The sequence below is a fragment of the Peromyscus leucopus genome, chromosome 20 (assembly GCF_004664715.2).
Source record: "Peromyscus leucopus breed LL Stock chromosome 20, UCI_PerLeu_2.1, whole genome shotgun sequence".
Taxonomy (NCBI): Eukaryota; Metazoa; Chordata; class Mammalia; order Rodentia; family Cricetidae; genus Peromyscus; species Peromyscus leucopus.
In genome coordinates this window covers 5,003,130-5,023,512 of record NC_051080.1, presented here as the reverse complement: position 1 = coordinate 5,023,512, position 20,383 = coordinate 5,003,130, and the positions used below count along the sequence as shown (strand labels likewise).

General features: G+C 50.2%; 1 protein-coding gene across 1 annotated transcript; it reads left to right on the top strand.

The window, feature by feature from the left end:
• The first annotated feature begins 417 nt into the window (after positions 1-417).
• Positions 418-9,483, top strand: LOC114708557 (tubulin alpha-1C chain). The gene is made up of 4 exons (XM_028891911.2): positions 418-684; positions 5,844-6,066; positions 6,194-6,342; positions 8,412-9,483. Exons 1-4 carry the CDS (start codon positions 682-684, stop codon positions 9,384-9,386), a joined length of 1,350 nt encoding a protein of 449 aa, XP_028747744.2. The 5' UTR covers positions 418-681; the 3' UTR covers positions 9,387-9,483.
• Positions 9,484-20,383: the final 10,900 nt, after the last annotated feature.

Below are 20,383 nucleotides of genomic sequence, written 5' to 3'. Positions count from 1 at the left end.
AGTGCTTAGGAGCCGATGGCTGCAATTAAGACCTCGGTTGGGAAACAAGGTTGACCTCAGGGGCCGCACCCGCGCCGCTGAAACGCGGCTTTGGCGTAGGCCAGCTGCAGCTCCGCCCCTCCCACTGTGCCGTCAAGTAAACTGGGCGTTTCCATCCTGGCTCCCCCAAAAAGCAGTCGCAGTCACCCACCACCCTGCGGGCAGCGGCTAGCCTCCGGCTCGGCTCGCCGGCTCACTCTTCCGGACTCCCAGGCCGGGGTGGGGCGACCAGCTGCGAGTCCCTGGAGGCCGAACCCGGCCGTCCCCTCTACCTGGGACTTTTCCTCGGGCCAGAGCTGCACAAAGATCTCGCTGTCCTTCAACTTCCAATCGCCTTTCCCCCGCCCCACCTGGCGCCGGCGTCCACCCTCCGCGTCTCCTCCCCTTCTGGGTTCCAGCCCCTCCGACCAGAGTTTGGTTTGAACTTTCGAACCCGCCAATCGTCGCCCTCGGTGCGGCCCAGGGCGGGGTTCTGTGTCCGCCCTCCCCGCGCGTGGCCCGGGCCGGGGTATATAAGACCCTCTGCTGGAGGCGGAGCTCACACTACTTCTCCCCGGGACTCCTAGGTAGTCTGCTAGTGGGAGCTTTCCTGTCACTCGCCCTCTCTGCCTCGGGCTTCGCGGACCACTTCAAGGACTAAATATGGTGAGTGTGGTGGTGGAGCGGCGACGGGAGCGTCTGCAGGGACCGCGGGAGCTGCGGGCTGCCCGGGGTGGGGGGTGCCGGTGCCTGCGACAGCCCCCGACGGCCGCCCCCGGTTAGATCGGCTTCTGGTGGCCAGGGTGGGAAAGCCTGGTCCGCCAGGCTGCTCTCGCTTTGGTCTGGAAGGCTGGTCCCGGGTACCTCCCTCCGGGTGGCCCTGGGAGAACATGCCGTCTGGGCCGCCCGCCGCCCCTGGAGCTTTCACATCGACCGCAAGAGACTGGAGAAACCAAAGGGTCTCTTTTTTTCTCAAACGATGTCGCTTTCCCAGCCGGGGTACCCCAGAGGACCTCGTGCGCTCCGGCTGGACTGAGCAAACACTTCCGGGCACCGTCTCCACGCCCTGTGACTCCCTGCTGAGTCACCTGTGGCCAGTCCCGGGACCTTCCGAGCTGTGCACCTGGAAAGGCCAGCGCCTCTGTAGGAGGGGATAATTAACCGTCGAATAAATACCCGAATCCAGCCGATTTCTATCTAGCGTTAGTTCAGTGGCATATTAAGTTAATTTAAACACGTCCCTAAAATTTTTTTATTAAGCTAGAGTAAACTATTAACCAACAAAATATATTTTGTTTGTATTTTGGTTTTTGAGACATGTCTCATCTAGCTCATGCTGGCCTTTAAATCACTGTGGCCAAGGATGACCTTAAATCCAAGATTCTCCTGTCTCCAACACCCAAGTGCTGGGATTACTCATCTGGCCCAACAACATATTAGTCAGTTCTCAAGAATTAGGAACTCGCCTGAGCCGGGAGGCGGTGGTGGCACTTGCCTTTAATCCCAGCACTTGGGAGGCAGAGGCAGGCGGAGTTTGAAGCCAGCCTGGTCTACAGAGTGAGTTACAGGACAGCCAGGGCTACACATAGAAACCAAGACTTGGGGGGGAGGGGAGAAAAGAAAAAAAGGGAACTCGGATGGGGGTGGGCAGCCTTTAATTGCTGGGCTCTGGAGGCAGAGGCAGGTGGATCTCTTGAGTTAAGTTCAGCCAAGGCTACACAATGAGACCCTGTCTCTCAAACAAAACTACCAGGAACTGAGTCCAGCTTGGGGGAGGGTGGCTAGTTTGTGTAACACTTGGGATTGGGGGAAGAGGAGGCTGAGGCAGGGGGATTGTTCGGTGAGTTTGAGGCATCTCAGGCTCCCTATGGAGTTCCAGGCTAGTGTGGGCTACAGAGTGACTAATCTTGGAAAAAGGAGCCTTCCTGCTAAATAAGTTTAATAATCTGGAAGAGCATTTGCCTAGCCTAGAAGCCACTAGGTTAATCTTCATTCAGTGTCTCAGAAGAGAAGGGAACAAAATCATACATCTTTAGCTGTCAATAAAAATTTAAAAGAAACCCCCATGCCGGCATTGTTTTTGAAGGTGTAGTTTCACAGTCCAAGATGAAGACTCCATTAACCACCTTTTGACCTAGCTCCTTCCCCAGGCTTCTCATAAAACTATAAAGATCAGTTGGTGGTGACACAAACATTGAATCCCAGCACTCAGGAGGAGGAGGCAGGCAGTTCTGAGTTCAAGGCTATCCTGGTCTACAAAGTGAGTTCTAGGACAGCCAGAGAAGCCCATCTCAAACAAAATAAAAAAACCATAAAAACAAAAACTTGTCAAGGTCTCCACCATTTCAGGTGCAGCTGTTCTAAGATCATCCCAGGGATGATGAAAATTAAGAATGATTTTTGAAGGACTGTGGAAGGTTTGTGGGGGTGGGGTGTTCCTCATGTGGCCCAGGCCGCCTCTCCGAGTATAGTGGAGGATGACCTTGAACTGCTGATTTCCAACCCTAGGACTGGAATTAGAGGCCTGTGCCACCACGAGCACAGAACTTCACACATGCTAGGCAAGACCTCTCCCAACTGAGCTACATCCCCAGGCCCAAAAGCTGGGGATGGACTAGGCAGTGGTCGGGCACGCCTTTAATCCCAGCACAGAGGCAGGCAGGTGGATCTCTGAGTTCAAGGCCAGCCTGGGCTACAGAGTGAGTTCCAGGGAAGGCTCCAAAGCTACACAGAGAAACTGTCTCAAACCCAACTCCACCCCCATCCAAAAAATGGTGACTTTTTGTTTTACTCACTTGTGTGGGTGTGAGTTTGGGATGGTCGGTATACTGGTGGGGGCAGGAGTGGGCAGCTTTCCTCTGGGTGGAGGTTCCCTGGTAAACCCCTTACCAAATGAGCTGACTCCTCCCACACCCCCACAAACTGTTGCAAGTATTTGCCTTTCAATTAATTGTATTCTGAAAGGGAGATGGCAGTGAGTAACTGTAACAGTAGTTAGGAAAGTATGTAACCACTGCCTTGACTGCTTCTGACCAAGCAGAACCAAAAGGATACAATCCGGAAACGCCTGAGGCTCACCTGTTAGGCAAGCGCTTTTCGAAAGACAAACTGCTTACCAGTTCAGGCTGGACTAGATTTAGTGACTCGTTTGCTGCCTTTTCCTATCCCAAATGGCCCTTGACTTTGCCTTTTTAGCTTCCAGGAGACAGGTTGTTTTCTAAAGATTTTAACTTTTTGTTTGTTTTTGAGACAAGGTTTCTCCCTGTGTAGCTCTGGTTGATTAGAACTCACTCTGTAGACCATGCTGGTCTCAAACTCAGATCCATATGCCTCTGCAGGGATTAAGAGTGTGTGCCACCACTGCCTGGCAGATTTTTAAAGCTTGGGAAAGTTGGTTCCCTGTTCCATTAAGTAGGTCCCAGCAATTGAACTCCAGCTTGGCAGAAATTGACCTTGACTCCTCCAAGCTGTCTTGGCAGCTCAAAGAGGCAGTATAGACCAAAAGGCTGCCGTACCTCAGACACTGCTTCCTGGGCCTCGGTGTGGTTCTCTCTAGCTTCAGGGGACTGGCGGTTCTAGAGTCCAGGTGAAGGTCACTGGGACAAGAGCTGCACCTCCCCCACAGTGCTCAAGGCTGGACTGACTGGCCCAAATCCTTGATTGTTATATGGGGAACGCAAAGAGGAAGGGACTTGACCGGTCAAAGGTTGTGAGCAATGTCTTGTTTCATTATCCTGGGCTGTGAAACTGTGCCTTTGAGAACCTGGGTGTTGAATCGAGTTTCCTACTCTGGAGCTGACACCCTGGTGCTCCACGTGCTTGCTTTCTTTTTTGTTTAGTTTGGAACTCCAGCTCTTAGACTAGTACAGCCCTGTCCAGGATGGTCCTTCTCTTCCCATCTCGGTCAGACCTTCCTGGAAAAGCTCTTATAGAAATACCTGGAGGAGGGGCGTGAGAGATGGCTCAGAGGTTAAGAGTGCTGAGTGCTCTTCCCGAGGTCCTGAGTTCAATTCCTGGCAACCACATGGTGGCTCACAACCATCTGTAATGAGATCTGGTGCCCTCTTCTGGCCTGCAGGTGTATATGCAGACAGAACACTCATACCTAAAAGAGTACATAAATAGCCGGATGGTGGTGGCGCACGCCTTTAATCCCAGGCAGAGCCAGGTGGATCTCTGTGAGTTCGAGGCCAGCATGGGCTACCAAAGTGAGTCCCAGAAAAGGCGCAAAGCTACACAGAGAAACACTGTCTCAAAAAAAAAAAAAAAAGAGAGTACATAAATAAAAATAATTTTTTTTAAAATTTATAAAATTAATAAATTTTTTAAAAAAAGAAAGAAAGAAATACCTGGAGGAGCCTGGTGGTGGTGGTGGCACACGCTTTCAATCCCAGCACTTTGGAGACCGGCAGGCAGATCCCTGTGAGTTCACAAGGCCAGCCTGGTCTACAGAGTGAGTTCCAGAACAGTCAGGGATACACAGTGAAACCCTGTCTAAAAACAAAAGGAAAAAAAAATACCCAGAGAAACCCGGGTGGTGGTAGCTCATGATCCATAGAGCAGGTTCCAGGACAGCCAAAGCCACACAGAAACCGTGTCTTGAAAATAAATAAGCAGGGCTGGAGCGTTGGCTCAGAGGTTAAGAGCACTGGCTGTTCTTCCAGAGGTCCTGAGTTCAATTCCCAGCACCCACATGGTGGCTCACAACCATCTGTAATGAGATCTGGTGCCCTCTTCTGTATACATAATAAATAAATAAATCTTTAAAAAAAAAAAAAGAAAAGAAATAAGCAAACAACAGCATGAGAGTCACTACTACTTGGGGAAAATAGTAGGACGAGTGGGAGCCTTTTTATGTGAAGTTTGAAGGTTTTCTGCCAGATTCAAAGTACTCATCTCACTTACACTGGATTATGATCACCGGTTCCCCTTAAACGTGTGGGTCCAGGGTCTGCACTCCTAGGCCTCCTTTAACTAATGGAACATGGGTTTGGTAACTTCCAAAATACTGTGCTCAGCAAGGAAAGGAAAACAAGTTTCCCCGCTGTTAAGTTCTTGTGATTACTTTCCCACGGTGCCAGAAATGTACAGTATAATCTACTAGGGAACAACTACCAATTTCTCCTTTCTCCCCACTCTCCAGCCCCATTTCTGAAGTAGTTGCGGTAAAGTTTTGGAGCCGGCCTCTAGCCTTTACAATCCTTTCCTCCCACCAGATGGGAGGGAATGACAGTGAGGGAAGAATGTTCCTACAGATTAGAGTCCTCCCTGGGTGGAAGGGCTGCCTCCGACCACACTTTAACATACAGCTAACTGCTTCTCTAGCATTTCCCCTGTGAGTCATGGGGCTGGGCTAAGCTGGTTTTAAAGGGGAGAGAGGGGGGGAGAGGGGGAGAGAGAGAGGAAGTTTTGTCTCCTATAGACCTGGATTAAAGAGGCAACACAGTGAGCTCAGGAGAAACACAGGCAGACTCCTTCCTTCCAGTGACTCAGCCCTGGAAGGAAGGAGTCTGCCTCAAGTTCAAGGACTTGCCAGCCTGCTTCAGGGAATTCTGGGGGATTGTGGCCTAATCTCTTCTGCCTCTAAAGTAGTAGAAAACTGATCCTGAAGTACAGGGATACAGTCAGTGGAGGGGCCTGGTCATTAGCATTATGCCTTCCTGAGAGTATTTTTCCTTGAGTTAGAGCTTTTGGTTATGAGATGTAGTCCTAGGCCGGAGTGACCTCTGAAGAGTGATTGTCTTTGACGGCTTGCCATTTAGATGTGAGTCTTGCCCTAATTCCTCACTTGTCCTGTTCTGACACTTTCTTTCCCCTTTCCACAGCGTGAGTGCATCTCCATCCACGTTGGCCAGGCTGGTGTCCAGATCGGCAATGCCTGCTGGGAACTCTACTGCCTGGAACATGGCATCCAGCCTGACGGCCAGATGCCCAGTGACAAGACCATTGGGGGAGGAGACGACTCCTTCAACACCTTCTTCAGTGAGACAGGCGCTGGCAAGCATGTGCCCAGGGCCGTGTTCGTAGACCTGGAACCCACGGTTATAGGTAAGTGGACCAGGAGCTTCCCTGAGGCATTCTGTCCTGCTCACAGACTCAGAGTCTCTTCAGACACCGACAGTGAGTGAGCGTGTGCGGATTGTTGGTGGGTGGCTGACTGCTTCTCCTATTCCAGATGAAGTTCGCACTGGGACCTACCGCCAGCTCTTCCACCCTGAGCAGCTCATCACAGGCAAGGAGGATGCTGCCAATAACTATGCCCGGGGCCACTACACCATTGGCAAGGAGATCATTGACCTTGTCTTGGACCGCATCCGCAAGCTGGTAAGTGTGGTGGGTTATCTGGGAGAGGGTTCTATGTACTGTGTTTTATCAGGATTTGGGGTATTATGCTCATTCTGTAAAGACACTCACTTGTCCAGGTGAGACCCAGCAAGCTTCACCTTCACCATATCCCGCTCCCCATGAAGACTATGTTAAGCCTCTTGTTTCAAGCTCAGACATTCACACACCTCTTTGGGTCCTCTTAGTCACACTGAGTAGGTGGCTGACGCCTGCGTGTGACTAATTGACAAAACTCATTTGGAAATCTGGACGGGCATTTCACAATAATAATAATGTAAGATCATAGCTGTGACCAGAGCTCAATCATAGAGCGGTCACCTGGCAGTTATAGGGCCCGGTGTCAGTCCTCAGCACAGAAGAAACAAGGTTTCAGGGACCAAGAAGCCCATGTGATACCATTTAGACACAGCCTATGGGGCTGGAGAGATGGCGCAGCAGTTAAGCAGTGACTTTGCTTGTCCAGAGGACCTAGGTTTGATCCCCAGCACCTACACGGTGGCTCACAGCGTCTAACTCCTGTTGTGGTGGATCTGATGCCCTCTTCTGGCCTCTGTGGGCAACACACACACACACACACACCCCTACACCCCTCTGCTGGCAGAATAGCACACACATAAAGTAAAATTACAGAGCCCACAGAAGAGTCTCTAACAGAGCTTGAGGTGGAGTTGAGAGTATTGGGGAAGCAGGTATGTCCTTTGAAGTTCTAAGATCAGAAATCCCAGAAAAGTAATTCCCTAGCTTTCAGGGCTGCAAACTGGCTCTGGCTGAACATAACTGAGCGACTCTAGCCCTGTCAGGAAAGTTGGTAATTGTGTGTTCTAATCAGATGACCAGTCTGACCGCCCTTTGTGAGGCTTGTAAGTGATTAACAGAAAATGAAGCGGGAGGCCAGCTGAGCTGGCGTGGCTTGCTGGGAAAATCACATTATGCTAAGTCCAACCACTACAACTGGTCCCTTCTAAAAAGCAATGGCTTTCCTCCCAGCTTCATGCTTTTCTTGACTTCCCTTTGGAATCGGGTTAATTGTTCCAAGGCAAATGAAGTTACAGCTGCACTCACTGACTTGGATACTGGGGACCTGCCTGGAGGGGTACAGAAACCTAGTAAGAGCCATTTACCATTCTGAGATGATCACGACTAGAAGAATTGCATTTGACCTTGGTGTTGGTGTCTACGGGCTACATGATGGATGTGACGGACAGGGGTCAGCCTGATCGGATCCTCTTGTATATAATTAGAGTGTGGACTCAGTGAGATGAGTGAACTAAAGGATCAGTAAAAAAAATGTCTGTCACCTTAGGACTTTCAATGGAGTACTTTATCTGAAAGGTCATAGTTTGGGGGAGGGAGGGAGCCCTGTAGTAGAGTGTACTTGTACAAGGTTCCATTTCTAGGACTGTAGAAAAGTACAGAGGGCATCTTTGGCTTGCCCTTCTGTAACAATTTACTAGTCAGAGTTGACCGGTCAATGGAGCTGGGAGCCCAGTGACCCCCGGTGACCTGAGGTCTAGTGCAATGCTGATAAATAAGGGAATCACCTTGTCCAGACTGAATAGGGACCCCCACACACACTGAGTGCTTACCATGCCAAGCATTATTCCAAGTACTCATGTAATATGCAGCCTGAGCTAGATCACTACTCTGATTTTAATAAGTGAGATAGAGAAATTAATTTGTCTCCCATGAGGAGGTGGACCCACCCCACCCCCAGCCTGACACTAACCTGGGCAGTGAAACTTGGCCATCCTGTCTTCCAGCTTAGATGTTTCAGACAGATTTGGCAACACATGAGGTCTGAATTCAGCCCTCTGGTAACTCCAGCTGATAAGAAGGTGCCCTTGTGGCCTGACCCACAGCAAGGTCACCAGAGCCCGCCTTCCCAGCAACTAAAGCCTGTGCTGTGTGTCTGTTCAGATCTAATATCCCAATGGACGTGGGAGTGGACTTGAGGACTCTGGAATTCCAGAGTTAGTTCTTAAACTCATGAACACACCACCGCGGCTTTCACAAAATGTCTCAACATTGAAACGAACTTTCTCTTACAGGCTGACCAGTGCACGGGTCTTCAGGGCTTCTTGGTTTTCCACAGCTTTGGTGGTGGTACTGGCTCTGGGTTCACCTCCCTGCTGATGGAGCGGCTCTCTGTTGATTACGGAAAGAAGTCCAAGCTGGAGTTCTCCATCTACCCAGCCCCCCAGGTTTCCACTGCTGTGGTGGAGCCCTACAATTCCATCCTCACCACCCACACCACCCTGGAGCACTCTGATTGTGCCTTCATGGTAGACAACGAAGCCATCTATGACATCTGTCGTAGAAACCTCGACATTGAGCGCCCAACCTACACTAACCTTAACCGCCTTATTAGCCAGATTGTGTCTTCCATCACTGCTTCCCTCAGATTTGATGGGGCCCTGAATGTTGACCTGACAGAATTCCAGACCAATCTGGTGCCCTACCCTCGCATCCACTTCCCTCTGGCCACCTATGCCCCTGTCATCTCTGCTGAGAAAGCCTACCACGAGCAGCTGACAGTAGCAGAGATCACCAATGCCTGCTTTGAGCCAGCCAACCAGATGGTGAAATGCGACCCTCGCCATGGTAAATACATGGCTTGCTGCCTGCTGTACCGCGGTGATGTGGTCCCCAAAGATGTCAATGCTGCCATTGCCACCATCAAGACCAAGCGTACCATCCAGTTTGTGGACTGGTGCCCCACTGGCTTCAAGGTTGGCATTAATTACCAACCTCCCACTGTGGTACCTGGTGGCGACCTGGCCAAGGTCCAGAGGGCTGTGTGCATGCTGAGCAACACCACAGCCATCGCTGAGGCCTGGGCTCGCCTAGATCACAAGTTTGATCTGATGTACGCCAAGCGTGCCTTTGTGCACTGGTATGTGGGTGAGGGCATGGAGGAGGGGGAGTTCTCTGAGGCCCGTGAGGACATGGCTGCCCTGGAGAAGGATTATGAGGAGGTTGGGGCTGACAGTGCTGAAGGGGATGATGAGGGTGAAGAATATTAATTGGCCTGTGCTGCAGTTTTACTTGTTGTCTTGTGTCTGTCTCTGTGTGTAACTGTCAGTCCTAAGCTATCAATAAAGGTGTTTTAGTGGGAAACTGGCCGTTGGTCCACAGCATCTTCTTCCTCCCCCTTGAGATGGCATCTTGCTCGATAGTCCAAGCTGGCTTCCTGCCTCCGCCTCCATGAGTATTTTCCTGATGACATCACAGCTGTCCCTGAGGGAATCAAGATCCATGACCCATTTAGTGGATCCAATTGAGGCTAATGATTAGTTGGCCATTTTCAGGTACCTCCTGGTGTTCGGTGCTTACCAGTTTGTTTCATTTAGACGTAAATCTGATGTAAAACAATTTGGACTATAGGCCACAGGTTGGAGTCTCTGCCCCTTGAACTCAAGGGCAGTTGTAGAATCAACGTCCAGAATGGTGAGCTCTGGAGTGGGGCTACGTTTTACTAGTCACTAGAGGACTTGTTAGGGGTTTTTTTTGGGGGGGGCAGGTAGGGGTGTCAAGACAGGGGGCTTCTCTGCCTCCTGGGTGCTGGGATTAAAGGCATGTGCCACAGTGTCGTTAGGTTCTGGCACATGGAATAGAAACCTATGAGGAGTATAAATGTCCTAAGTATAATTGCTGGTTGGGGAGGGCAGATTTGGCTTCTGAGACAGTTATGATTTTTAACAGGCTGGCAGTATATGGGTACTTGACCTTTATAATAGATTGTGAATATTTGAAGGGAATAAGGGAAATGTTTGAAGAGTCCTAATTTGAACCCTCTAACCAAGCCCCGGTAGCAAGCAGTGTGGAGAGCAAAATGTTTTACTAGAGGGCCGGTGGTGGCCGGTGATGGCGGCAGCACATGCCTTTAATCCCAGCACCCAGCAGATAGAGGTAGCAGAGGGGTCTCTGAGTTAGAGGCCAAACAGCATTCCAGCATTCCCGGGACTAGAGAAACCCTGTCTTAGAAAAGAAAGTGGGGTGGGGTTGCTAGAGACCATACTTGTGACCCAGATGATCGAGGCTCAGCCAGCAGTCCGGCTACATTAGTTAATAGGGTTGGGGGTAGAGCTCAAATGGTATGCACAGAGCCCCAGGTTCAATCCTCAGCACCACATAAGAGGACACAGTGGTGCACTGCATGCCTGTAACCCAGCACTGGGGAGGTAGAGAGGCTGGGCAAGGAGAAACTCAAGGTCATCCAAAGCCAGCTTACATACAGGAGACCTTGCCTCAAAAGATTAGTCAAAACATTCAATATGTCCACATTGGGAAGAGGAGCAAATAAATGGGTCCAGTAATGGCTGAGCCTCTGGGGTATTGCCAAGGGGTTAGGTGTAAATAGGAGGCATAACTAAGTGTGGTTTACCCATTATTGACTGGTCAACATGGTCTCAGCTCTCATCTGCTACTAGGATGGTCCCATAAATTGTCTGCACTGTGAGACTGGAAGGTGCGTTCTGACACCAGAGCGTCAGGCTAGCCCTTTTCGTAGTGTGGCAGAAATGTAATTATTTGGGGTTCATTGTTTGAATAGTCTGGTAGTCTAGAAACACACGTTCCTCTCTTTGTCTCTCTTGCCGTCTGCGGAGAGGGTTTAGGTACTACAGCTGGCTGGCGAGCTCAGCCTGGTTAGAATTCAGGAACCAGTGGTGATGATAGGTTTTAAACTAAGCAATTGTAAGACAAAAGGAACTGGTTTTGGTGGGGCAGAGTTGCCCTTTGCCCAGTGACCTACTCCAGTGGGACGTGGTTACCAGACAGCTTTGTAGGACCTTACCACGGCTTGCATTAACTCCTAGCCCTGTGAGGAAGCATGCCTTAAGAACATGCCAGGTCTGCTCATGTCTGCAGTCCTGCACTGGAGACCGAATCCAAAGCCAACCCAGACTCCTGAGTTCAAAGCCACGTAAGTGGGATCCTAGCCTCACACCCCCCCCCCAAACATACACCCAAAGTGTGACATATTGGCTTGTAACTCCAGCTCCAGGGAATCTGACTCCTGGCCTCTGTGGGCACCTGCACACACATAGAATCTTTAAAAATCTCCAACATGTTGTGCAAGGCATGTCTGTGGGCACAGCTTGGCAAGCTTGCTTTTTTTTTTCCTTCAGCTCCAGCTCTCTCTCTGCCCGAGACATTTCTGCAGCATTCCTATGAGCTGCGTCTGTGGTTGGTGTTCTTGACAAAAGGCAAGACTGCTGAACCTCAGCTCTGAGCTGAACGTGCCCTTGCGGACTAGTTCTTCCTGAAGCTTGGGGACAGGTGGGCGGGCTAGCTAGGATGACAACCAGATGTTTGCAATGGCCACAGTGTGGGCCTGGAGCAAATGGGAGAGCCGGGTGTGAGGAGCAGATCAATCCATTTCAGGCTAGCCTGACACCCCAGCCTACCTGAAAGGTTCAAGCCTGCATTTCCCATTAAAAGCACCCCAAGTGAGTACTCAAGGGTCCATAGTGGTCCCCTCAGCTTTCAGAAGGACCTGTTGGAACCTGCAGCCCCCAACCCCCCAGCAGCGACCCCCAGCCAGGAGCAGCCCTTGCAAATTCCCTCAGCAAGTTTTATCCATGAGCTGAGATGTGAGGAGCTGGGGAAACTTCGAGCCGCCACTAGGCCATGGGGTGAAGAAAGGTGAGGGAAAGATAGCTGAGGAAAAATATCTCCGAGGAGAACCTGGGGAATTGAAGAGCAAAGTGTGCCAGGGGTCGGGGAGGAATCCGTCCTTGTAATGATAATTTCCCCCTCCTGGGTGGTGGGGGAGTGCATGGAAGTTAGCCTGCAGCAAGAACAAATATACCCCAAGGTCCGCCTGGCTGCTTTGTGGCTGACAGTCATATGATCTGCCCTTGAGCACAAACGGGAAGTCTGCCCTCAGAATCGCTTTGGAGGTCTGATGGGATAAATGGACAGAGCCGAAGAGGTGTGTGGGCGGGCTACCGAGGTGGGCTGTGGCTCCCATCCTTTTTGTCTGGACACGGGCTTTCATGCCTTCACCTGACCTCTGCCTGCTCTCTACTGCTTTCCCCTGAGGGGCAGGGGGGCTGAGGCAAAGCTCCTCCAGTGTGAGGAGAAGCGGGAGGAAGGGTGGACAGAGCCTGCCTGTGCACTCAAGTGTGCAGACGGCTGGTAATAAATGTCTACGCACCGACAGAAATCTGTTAGAAAACTGAAAATCCAGCTCGGGGCCTGGAGACAGGGCTCAGCAGTTAGGAGCACTGGCTGCTCCTGCAGAGGGCCAGGGTGTGGTTCCCAGCACCCTCGTGGGTGGCAGCACACAATCGTCTGTAACTCCAGTGCCAGGACTGTCTCCTGGCCACCATGGGTACCAGACACACACATGTAAGCCAACACTCATAATAAAATTAAATTCATAAATTCAGCCTGAAGAGACTAGTCTTCAGACCTCTGGCTTCTGGAATGTTCTGTGCGGCATCCTGAAGGGGTTGTGGGAAGAAAGGCTATATTCATAGCTTTAGCGGTTCCACATCTCAGTGTTCTTCACCTGAACTTCGAGGGGTTGTGATAGACAAAGCTTGGAGAGATTAAATATTTAGCTTGAAGGCCGCAGAGCGACTAACACAACTTGAACTTGACCCCCAAACCCCGACTGATGTGGCTTCCGAGAAGCCCCTGGGAAAGTCATCCTTGTACCCAGTAGCTTTCCAGGTTCAGGGGGACAGTGCCACAGCCTGGAGTGCTGAATTGAACTTGGGTCATTGGTTGTCACCATACATCCCAGGAGTCCCAGGGAGCAGTACAGAGATCAAGATTAGCAAATCCAGGGCGTCCGGCACCCAGGGGGAAGCCTCACCACTGAGCAGGATTTTTTTAATCTAGGTCTCTGAATCTCTGTGAGGAAATTCTCAGATTACAGGGAGATACGGTGTCCTTGTAGGGGCTGCTGACAGCCTCTTGGACTCCTGCAGATGGAATGACCTCTGTGCGCTGACGGGACACTCACGTCTGGAATATCGCCCCCTTAAGCATTGGCCCAGGCTGGCCAGTGCCTGTCAGCCAGGGTCACAAGGTGGGGCATCCTGGGATGGCCTTGGCAGATGGTGTTTGGGAAATGTCCAGGAGACCTGGCGGCAGAAACTGAAGGCAAAGCCCTGTGTGCTTGTGGGGAGAAGGTCGGTCCCTTTTGCTGACATCTCAGCCTGTCATGAACCCTGTTCATTCTGAGAACCTTGTGTTCAGAGTTAGTCAACCCCGGAGCAGGCTTGGGGAAAATGGTTCACTCCTCCCCCAATGCTCAGAAGTCTGCAGCAGGAGAGAAATATTACAAGTCAACATTTGGCAGAACTGGTCATGTCTCCTTTGGGTGAGGCAGGAAATCTCCCACCTTACAGAACAGGATGCATCTCTTTAAAAATTATTTATGTGTAGGTGTGGGGGGTTGTGGATGGTTGTGGGTCACCCTGCAGGGGTGCTGGGAACCGAACTTGGGTCCTCTAGGAGATCTTGGATGAGTCATAACCACTGTGCTATCCCTCTGGCCCTAGACAGGCCTCTGTAAGAGGAAAGGCTGATCCCACCACGGGTTTATGTCTCCTTCCCTCCTCCCCATCCCCCACTGCCTCTCTCTCTCCCCCTTTTTCCTCGTTTACCGTGCTGGATGTAAAACTCCAGGCCTCACATATGCAACGAGACAATAACTATCACTAGCTCCACCCCCTAGTCCTGGAATGTTTTTTTTTTTTTCTTTTTAACTTTAATTATGTGTACGTATGCGTTGCGTAAGTGTGTGGGCATGTGTGCCAACGGCACAGGTGTGGCAGTTGGGGTCAGAGGGCAACCTGGCGGAGCTGACTCTCCTGCCTTGCTGTAGGTTTCAGGGAGCCACCTCGCACGCCTCCGGAAGATTCCTTTTTAAAACTGGTACAGACAGCAAGCAGGGTAACAAACTTGGGCGACTGAAGCAGGAGGATTGCTGTGAACTTCAGGCCAGCCTGGACTAGAATAAAATCCTATCTAAAGGGAACTAAATAAACTTGAGGGCCAGAAGTGGTGCCATGGGGGCTGGAGAGGTGGATCAGCGGTTAAGAGCAGTGGCCGCCTTCCAGAGGTCCTGAGTTCAATTCCCAGCACCCACATGGTGACTCACAACCATATGTAATGAGATCTGGTGCCCTCCTTCTGGCATTTTGGCATACATGAAGACAGAGCACCCATACCTAAAAATAAATAAATAAAATTAATAAAAAAAATTTAAAAAAGAAAAAAGAAGTGGTGCCATATTCCTATAATCCAAGCACTCTGAAAACAGGGCAGGGGACTGCTGTACACAGCAAAATCCAGGGCAGCAGGCCTGGTGGCCCACGCCTTTAATCTCAGCACTTAGGAGGCAGAGGCAGGTGGATCTCTGTGAGTTCCAGGCCAGCCTAGTCTAGAGAATGAGTTCCAAGGCAGCCAGGGCTACACAGAAATACTGTTGTCAAAAACAAAGACAAAACCAAAACAGAACCCCAAACATTCTGCACTCTATAGTGGAATCCATTACAGAAGCGTTGTGTGTGAGAGAATACACACTTGAGTGTGCATGCGTATAGTTCAGTATCACACTAGCCTAGGCTGGCCTTGAATTCATAGCAATCCTCCTGCCTCAGCCTCTGGAGTGCCTGGATTATAGGCCTGAGCCAACTGGCCTGGCTCCAGGGCATTGTTTACTACCAACACAACTGGTTCTGTTAAGGTCCCAGGCATTCTGAGCCAGAGGCTTGGCTTTCCCACTACCCGGGTAAACCTTTGTTTAAACTAATCAAGGTAATTTCAGTCCCCTTGCCAGGGATTGGTTAGGGAACCAGCAAGTGATGTCATTATGGAAATGAGAGATGAGGTAACGTCTGCGGGTGTGGGGGGAGGGGCTGAGGGAAAGGATTCCTGCACTTGGAGAGGAGTCAGACTAAGAAGAGTTCTCTTTCTCACAACCTTTGGACCGTGTGTGAGTGAAAGGTACCTGTGCAAGCCGGCTGCTGCTGCTGCTGCTGCTGCTGCTGCAACTATCTTGTGACCACAGGGAACAAACGGAAGCCCACATCTTAAACATGACACAGCAGAAAAATAAAAAGAAAATTGGTTCCTCATTGAACCTCTGACTTAGCCCGTCCTTACACTCTGCCTCTGGTTTCTTGTTGAAGGAGACCGGGATGTTTGAGTTTGCCCTTCTCTTTCCGGCCAAAGGCATTCTAGCATAAAAACCCCACACAACTATTCATAGAAATTTTCACCTAGGGTTTTTTTGTTTTTTTTTTTTTTAACATTTATTTGTTTGTTTATGTGTGGTTGGTGTGAAGGTCAGAGGTCAACTTGTGGGAACTGGTTTTCCTTCCATCAAATAGGTCTCAGAGACTAAACTCAGGTCAGATTATCTGGCCAGTCTGTGTGTGTGTGTGTGTGTGTGTGTCTGTCTGTCTGTCTGTCTGTCTGTGTTTGGAGACTGTAGCTGGGGCATGTACCAACCACTCCCTAACCCCCCGACTCCAGGGGCTTAAGGCCCTTGTGAACATGTAAAACCTGTCTCACTTCTAACAGGAAAATACTGATCCCATTGTCCGCCTCCTTCCCTCACATTTGGCTGCCTTTGACCATGGTTCTGGTCAGAAGGACTGACCTGTTCCTTCCAGTCTTCCTGGGAGTCTTGGCCCAACTCAAACTGTAAATCAAAAGAACACAGAACATCAACAGGCCTCTGGAATGTGCCGCCTGCTTCCTCCCCCCTGGTACCAATGTATACACACACACACACACACACACACACACACACACACACACACACACACACACGCCAGCTCTACCTACAAAGGTGCGCAGTAAACCAGGAAGACCTGGTCCAAAGGAACTGCCTCCTCCTCCCAAAGTGAGCCCCAGCCCAGGGTGCTCCCAAATCTTCCTGAGCTTCCTATTTCATTTCAGGTCTGACCCCACTGAGTTCTCCTTTAGACTAGAGGCGATGCAGGGGGATTGCAGGCCAGGTTCTGAGGGCCTAAGATAAGAACCGTCGTAGGAGGCGTGTGCCTCGGTGTGGGGACTGTGAGCCTCAGGAGGGACAGGCTGATGTCTTCTTTGCATGTACATCGGTTTCCTCTATTCTGTCTTACCATTTCCCCTTCCCTTCCATGTCTCCACTTACTCCTGTTCCAACTCCATTTCTCTCTTCCCTCTCTTCCCCATCCACCTCTCCCTTTCCCATCTCCACCTTCTTCCCCTGCGGCCGAGGGCCAGCCCTTGTGCAGGACAGAGTGAATTCACCCTGCGCGAGAACACTGTACTCCGCTGACGTCAGCTGTCCGCTGCTGAGACCTCCCTGAGAAAATCAGCCTTGGCTCCTGGCTTCAGCAGTTTTGGCCAGCTGGCTCCGAGGCTTTTAGGCCTGGGACAAGGTAGATCTTCTTGTGGGAGGGTGTGGAAGTGGGAGAAGAGGGCCAGCTACTCACCTCATGGCAGCCGGAAGCAAACCAAGAGAGAAGGGAAGCCAGGGACAAGATCTCCCCTCAAGGTACAAGTTCAGGAACCTACTTCCTGTAGACGCTCCGCTCCCTCCTCCCTCTTAAGGATTTCCAAATTATGTGCATATGTGTGCCGGATGTGCATGTGAGTGCAGCTGTCCTTGGAGGCCAGAGGTGTTGGGTCTCTCTAGAGGGAGCTTTACAGACAGCTGCAAGCTCCTCATCATGGCTGCTGGGCATCAAACTTAAGTTTTCTGCAAGATCAGTAAGTGCCCTGAATCATCTCTCTAGCCCCTAGGCCTTGCCTCCTAAAGTTTCAACTGCCTCCAGCTAGAGGCTAAAAGTTCCACACCTGAGACTCTGGGGAACATTCTGGATCCAAACTCTAACACACTGACAATCAGACCCCGATGCCTGGGAGATGTCTAGATTCCAGAGTGGCCTCCAGCTGCCGGCAGAGACCTGCGACAGGCAGGAGCAGGTGAGGCGGTGTGGGGGGCCGCAGACCCTCAAAGCTGTCTGCTAAGCTCTACCTACAAAAACTGCTACAAACTGCTGACCACTGCAAATGCAGAAGAATCTCTGGAAACTGGCCCGGGGCACAAGCCCCAAGCCCTGCCTCTTCTCAGGCACTGATCTGAGCTCTGCTTCCATTTCAACATCCCACCAGGAAACAGGGCTGGGTGAGCTCCGAGTCCCCTCCCATTTCAGCCTGGAGTTGTAGGCAGAATTGCTCAGAGGAGCTGTGTGAAGGGAGGGAGACTGCCAGGTGGACAGACCTACAGACAACCTGTACTTCTCTAGATAAACCTACTGAATTCTTTTTCTTTCTTTTTGTTTTGTTTTTCGAGGCAGGGTTTCTCTGTGTAACAGCCCAACAGCGCTGGCTGTCCTAGAACTCACTCTGTAGACCAGGCTGGCCTCGAACTCATAGAGATTCACTGCCTCTGCCTCCTATGTGCTGGGATTAAAGGTGTGCACCACCACGCCCGGCTCCTACTGAATTCTTAGTTAAGAGTGTGGGGCAGTGCCGCACTCCTTGGAGTACTTAGCTGTGAGCTACTTTAAAAGCAGGGTAAGGGTAGTGGCAGAGTGAGTGCTCAGTCCGTACAAGACTCTAGGTTCAACAGCCAGCACCACACAACACTCAGAGACAGAGAGAGAAAACGCTGTGGGGTAATGAAGAGAGGGAGGAAATGCATCAGGGGCCGGGTGTGCCGGTGCATGCCTATAATCCTAGCACTTGGGAGATGGAGAAAGGAGGACTGTGAGTTCAAGATCAGCCTCAGCTACGTACTAACCTTGAGGCCAACCTGGGCTACATAAGATGGTGTCACACAAGAAAAAAGGCCTTTGACTGGAAGCATAGCTTAGTGCTTTGCCTTAGGGTCTATCCTCTGCAACACACACACATACAAACACACACATACACATACACAAACATACATACACACACATAAACACACTAACATACACACACACCACAAACACACACAGACACACACACACAAACATACACGCACAGACACACGAACACACACAAACACATACAAACACACACATACACACAAACACACACACACATGCACACACATGCACACACACACACACACACAAACACACACACAAACTTAACTATAATTTCCCAAGCCCGACAGCCTCTAAATCTTTCCTATCCATCTGTCTTAGTTTCTAGTGCTGAAACACCGTGACCAAAAACCAAGTTGGGAGGAAAGGGTTTATTCAGTTTACACTTCAGCATCATAGTCCATCAGTGAAGGAAGTCAGGACAGGAACTCACACAGGGCGGGAACCTGGAGGCAGGAGCTGCTCCAGAGGCCATGGAGAGGGGCTGCTTACTGGCTTGCTTCCCTTGGCTTGCTCTGCCTGCTCTCTTGTAGAACCCAGGACCACCTGCCTGGGATGGCTCCACCCACCATGGGCTGGGCCCTCCCCCACTGGGCACTAATTGAGAAAATGCTTTTCAGCTGGATCTTAGGGAGACATTTTCTTAATGGAGGCTCCCTCCTTCCAGATAATTCTAGTTTGTGCCGGGTTGACATAAGATAGCCAGCACACACTCTAACATCACTGTTGCTTAGACCTCAACTCGTGTTTCTCCAATCTCCTGACAGGTCAGGCACATCCTGACCTTAACCTTCAGGCTCTTCCCTCTGCCACGAGACAACTATTTTTTCTTTCTGGTTAATTTTGAGATCAGGTCTTGCTGTAACTCACTACATAGTCCAGGCTGGCCTGGAACTCATGGTCCTCCTGTCTTAGACTCCTGAGTACTGACATTATATAGACACCAACATGTCTGGCTCAGTTTGGGATCATTGAATCCTGAACTAAATCCCAGGAAACAGCTGGGAAGAACATAGAGCATTATTGGATCAATTTGGTGAGTTTGAATATGGACTGCACAGATATATATATCATATACATACACATACACACATATATTATATAATATATGTTATATAAATATATATTAATGCTAAATGTCTTAAATGAAAGATGGGTATGGTAATGCACACATGTAATTTGAGAACTTGAGAGACTTGCTCCAAGTGTGTAGGCAGTTTGAGCTATACACCAAGGCCTTTAAAAAAAGGTTTCACTGCCGGGCGGCGGTGATACACATCTTTTTTTTTTTTTTTAAAGATTTATTTATTAATTATGTGTACAGTGTTCTGCCTGCATGTATCCCTGCAGGCCAGAAGAGGGTGCCAGATATCATTACAGATGGTTGTGAGCCACCATGTGGTTGCTGGGAATTGAACTCAGGACCTTTGGAAGAGCAGTCAGTGCTCTTAACCTCTGAACCACCTCTCCAGCCCGGTGATGCACATCTTTCTTTTCTTTTTTTTTTTCTTTTTTTGGTTTTTCGAGACAGGGTTTCTCTGTGTAGCTTTGCGCCTTTCCTGGGACTCACTTGGTAGCCCAGGCTGGCCTCAAACTCACAGAGATCCGCCTGGCTCTGCCTCCCGAGTGCTGGGATTAAAGGCGTACGCCACCACCGCCCGGCCTGGTGATGCACATCTTTAATCCCAGCACTCAGGAGGCAGAGCCAGGTGGATCTCTGTGAGTTTGAGGCCAGCCTGGTCTACAGAGCGAGATCCAGGACAGGCACCAAAACTACACAGAAAAGCCCTGTCTCAAAAAAAAAAAAAAAAAAAAAAAAAAAAAAAAAAAAAAAAAAAAGGTTTCACTATGTAGCCCTGGCTGTCCCAGAGTTCTGAAACTTCCTATGTAGACCAGACTTGCCTTGAACTCATAGAGATCTACTTCCCAGATGCTGAGATTGAAGTTGTGTTTTAGTTCATCTACCCTGTCTTTGGTTTCTCAGGTAATAAATAGTGGCTAGAGCCCAGGGAAGAACAGAGCCAGGGCTAAAAGCTCCTAAAACCAATACTGCTAAGACTCTTTTATACCTCCCTGGGTAATTCTCTTTTCTCTTCTGTGAAAGGGAGCAACGAGGAATAATTTTGAAGCATCCTCAATCCCAGGATCCCAAAGGATCAACAACACTTACATCCTCAGACCGTAGATGTGCC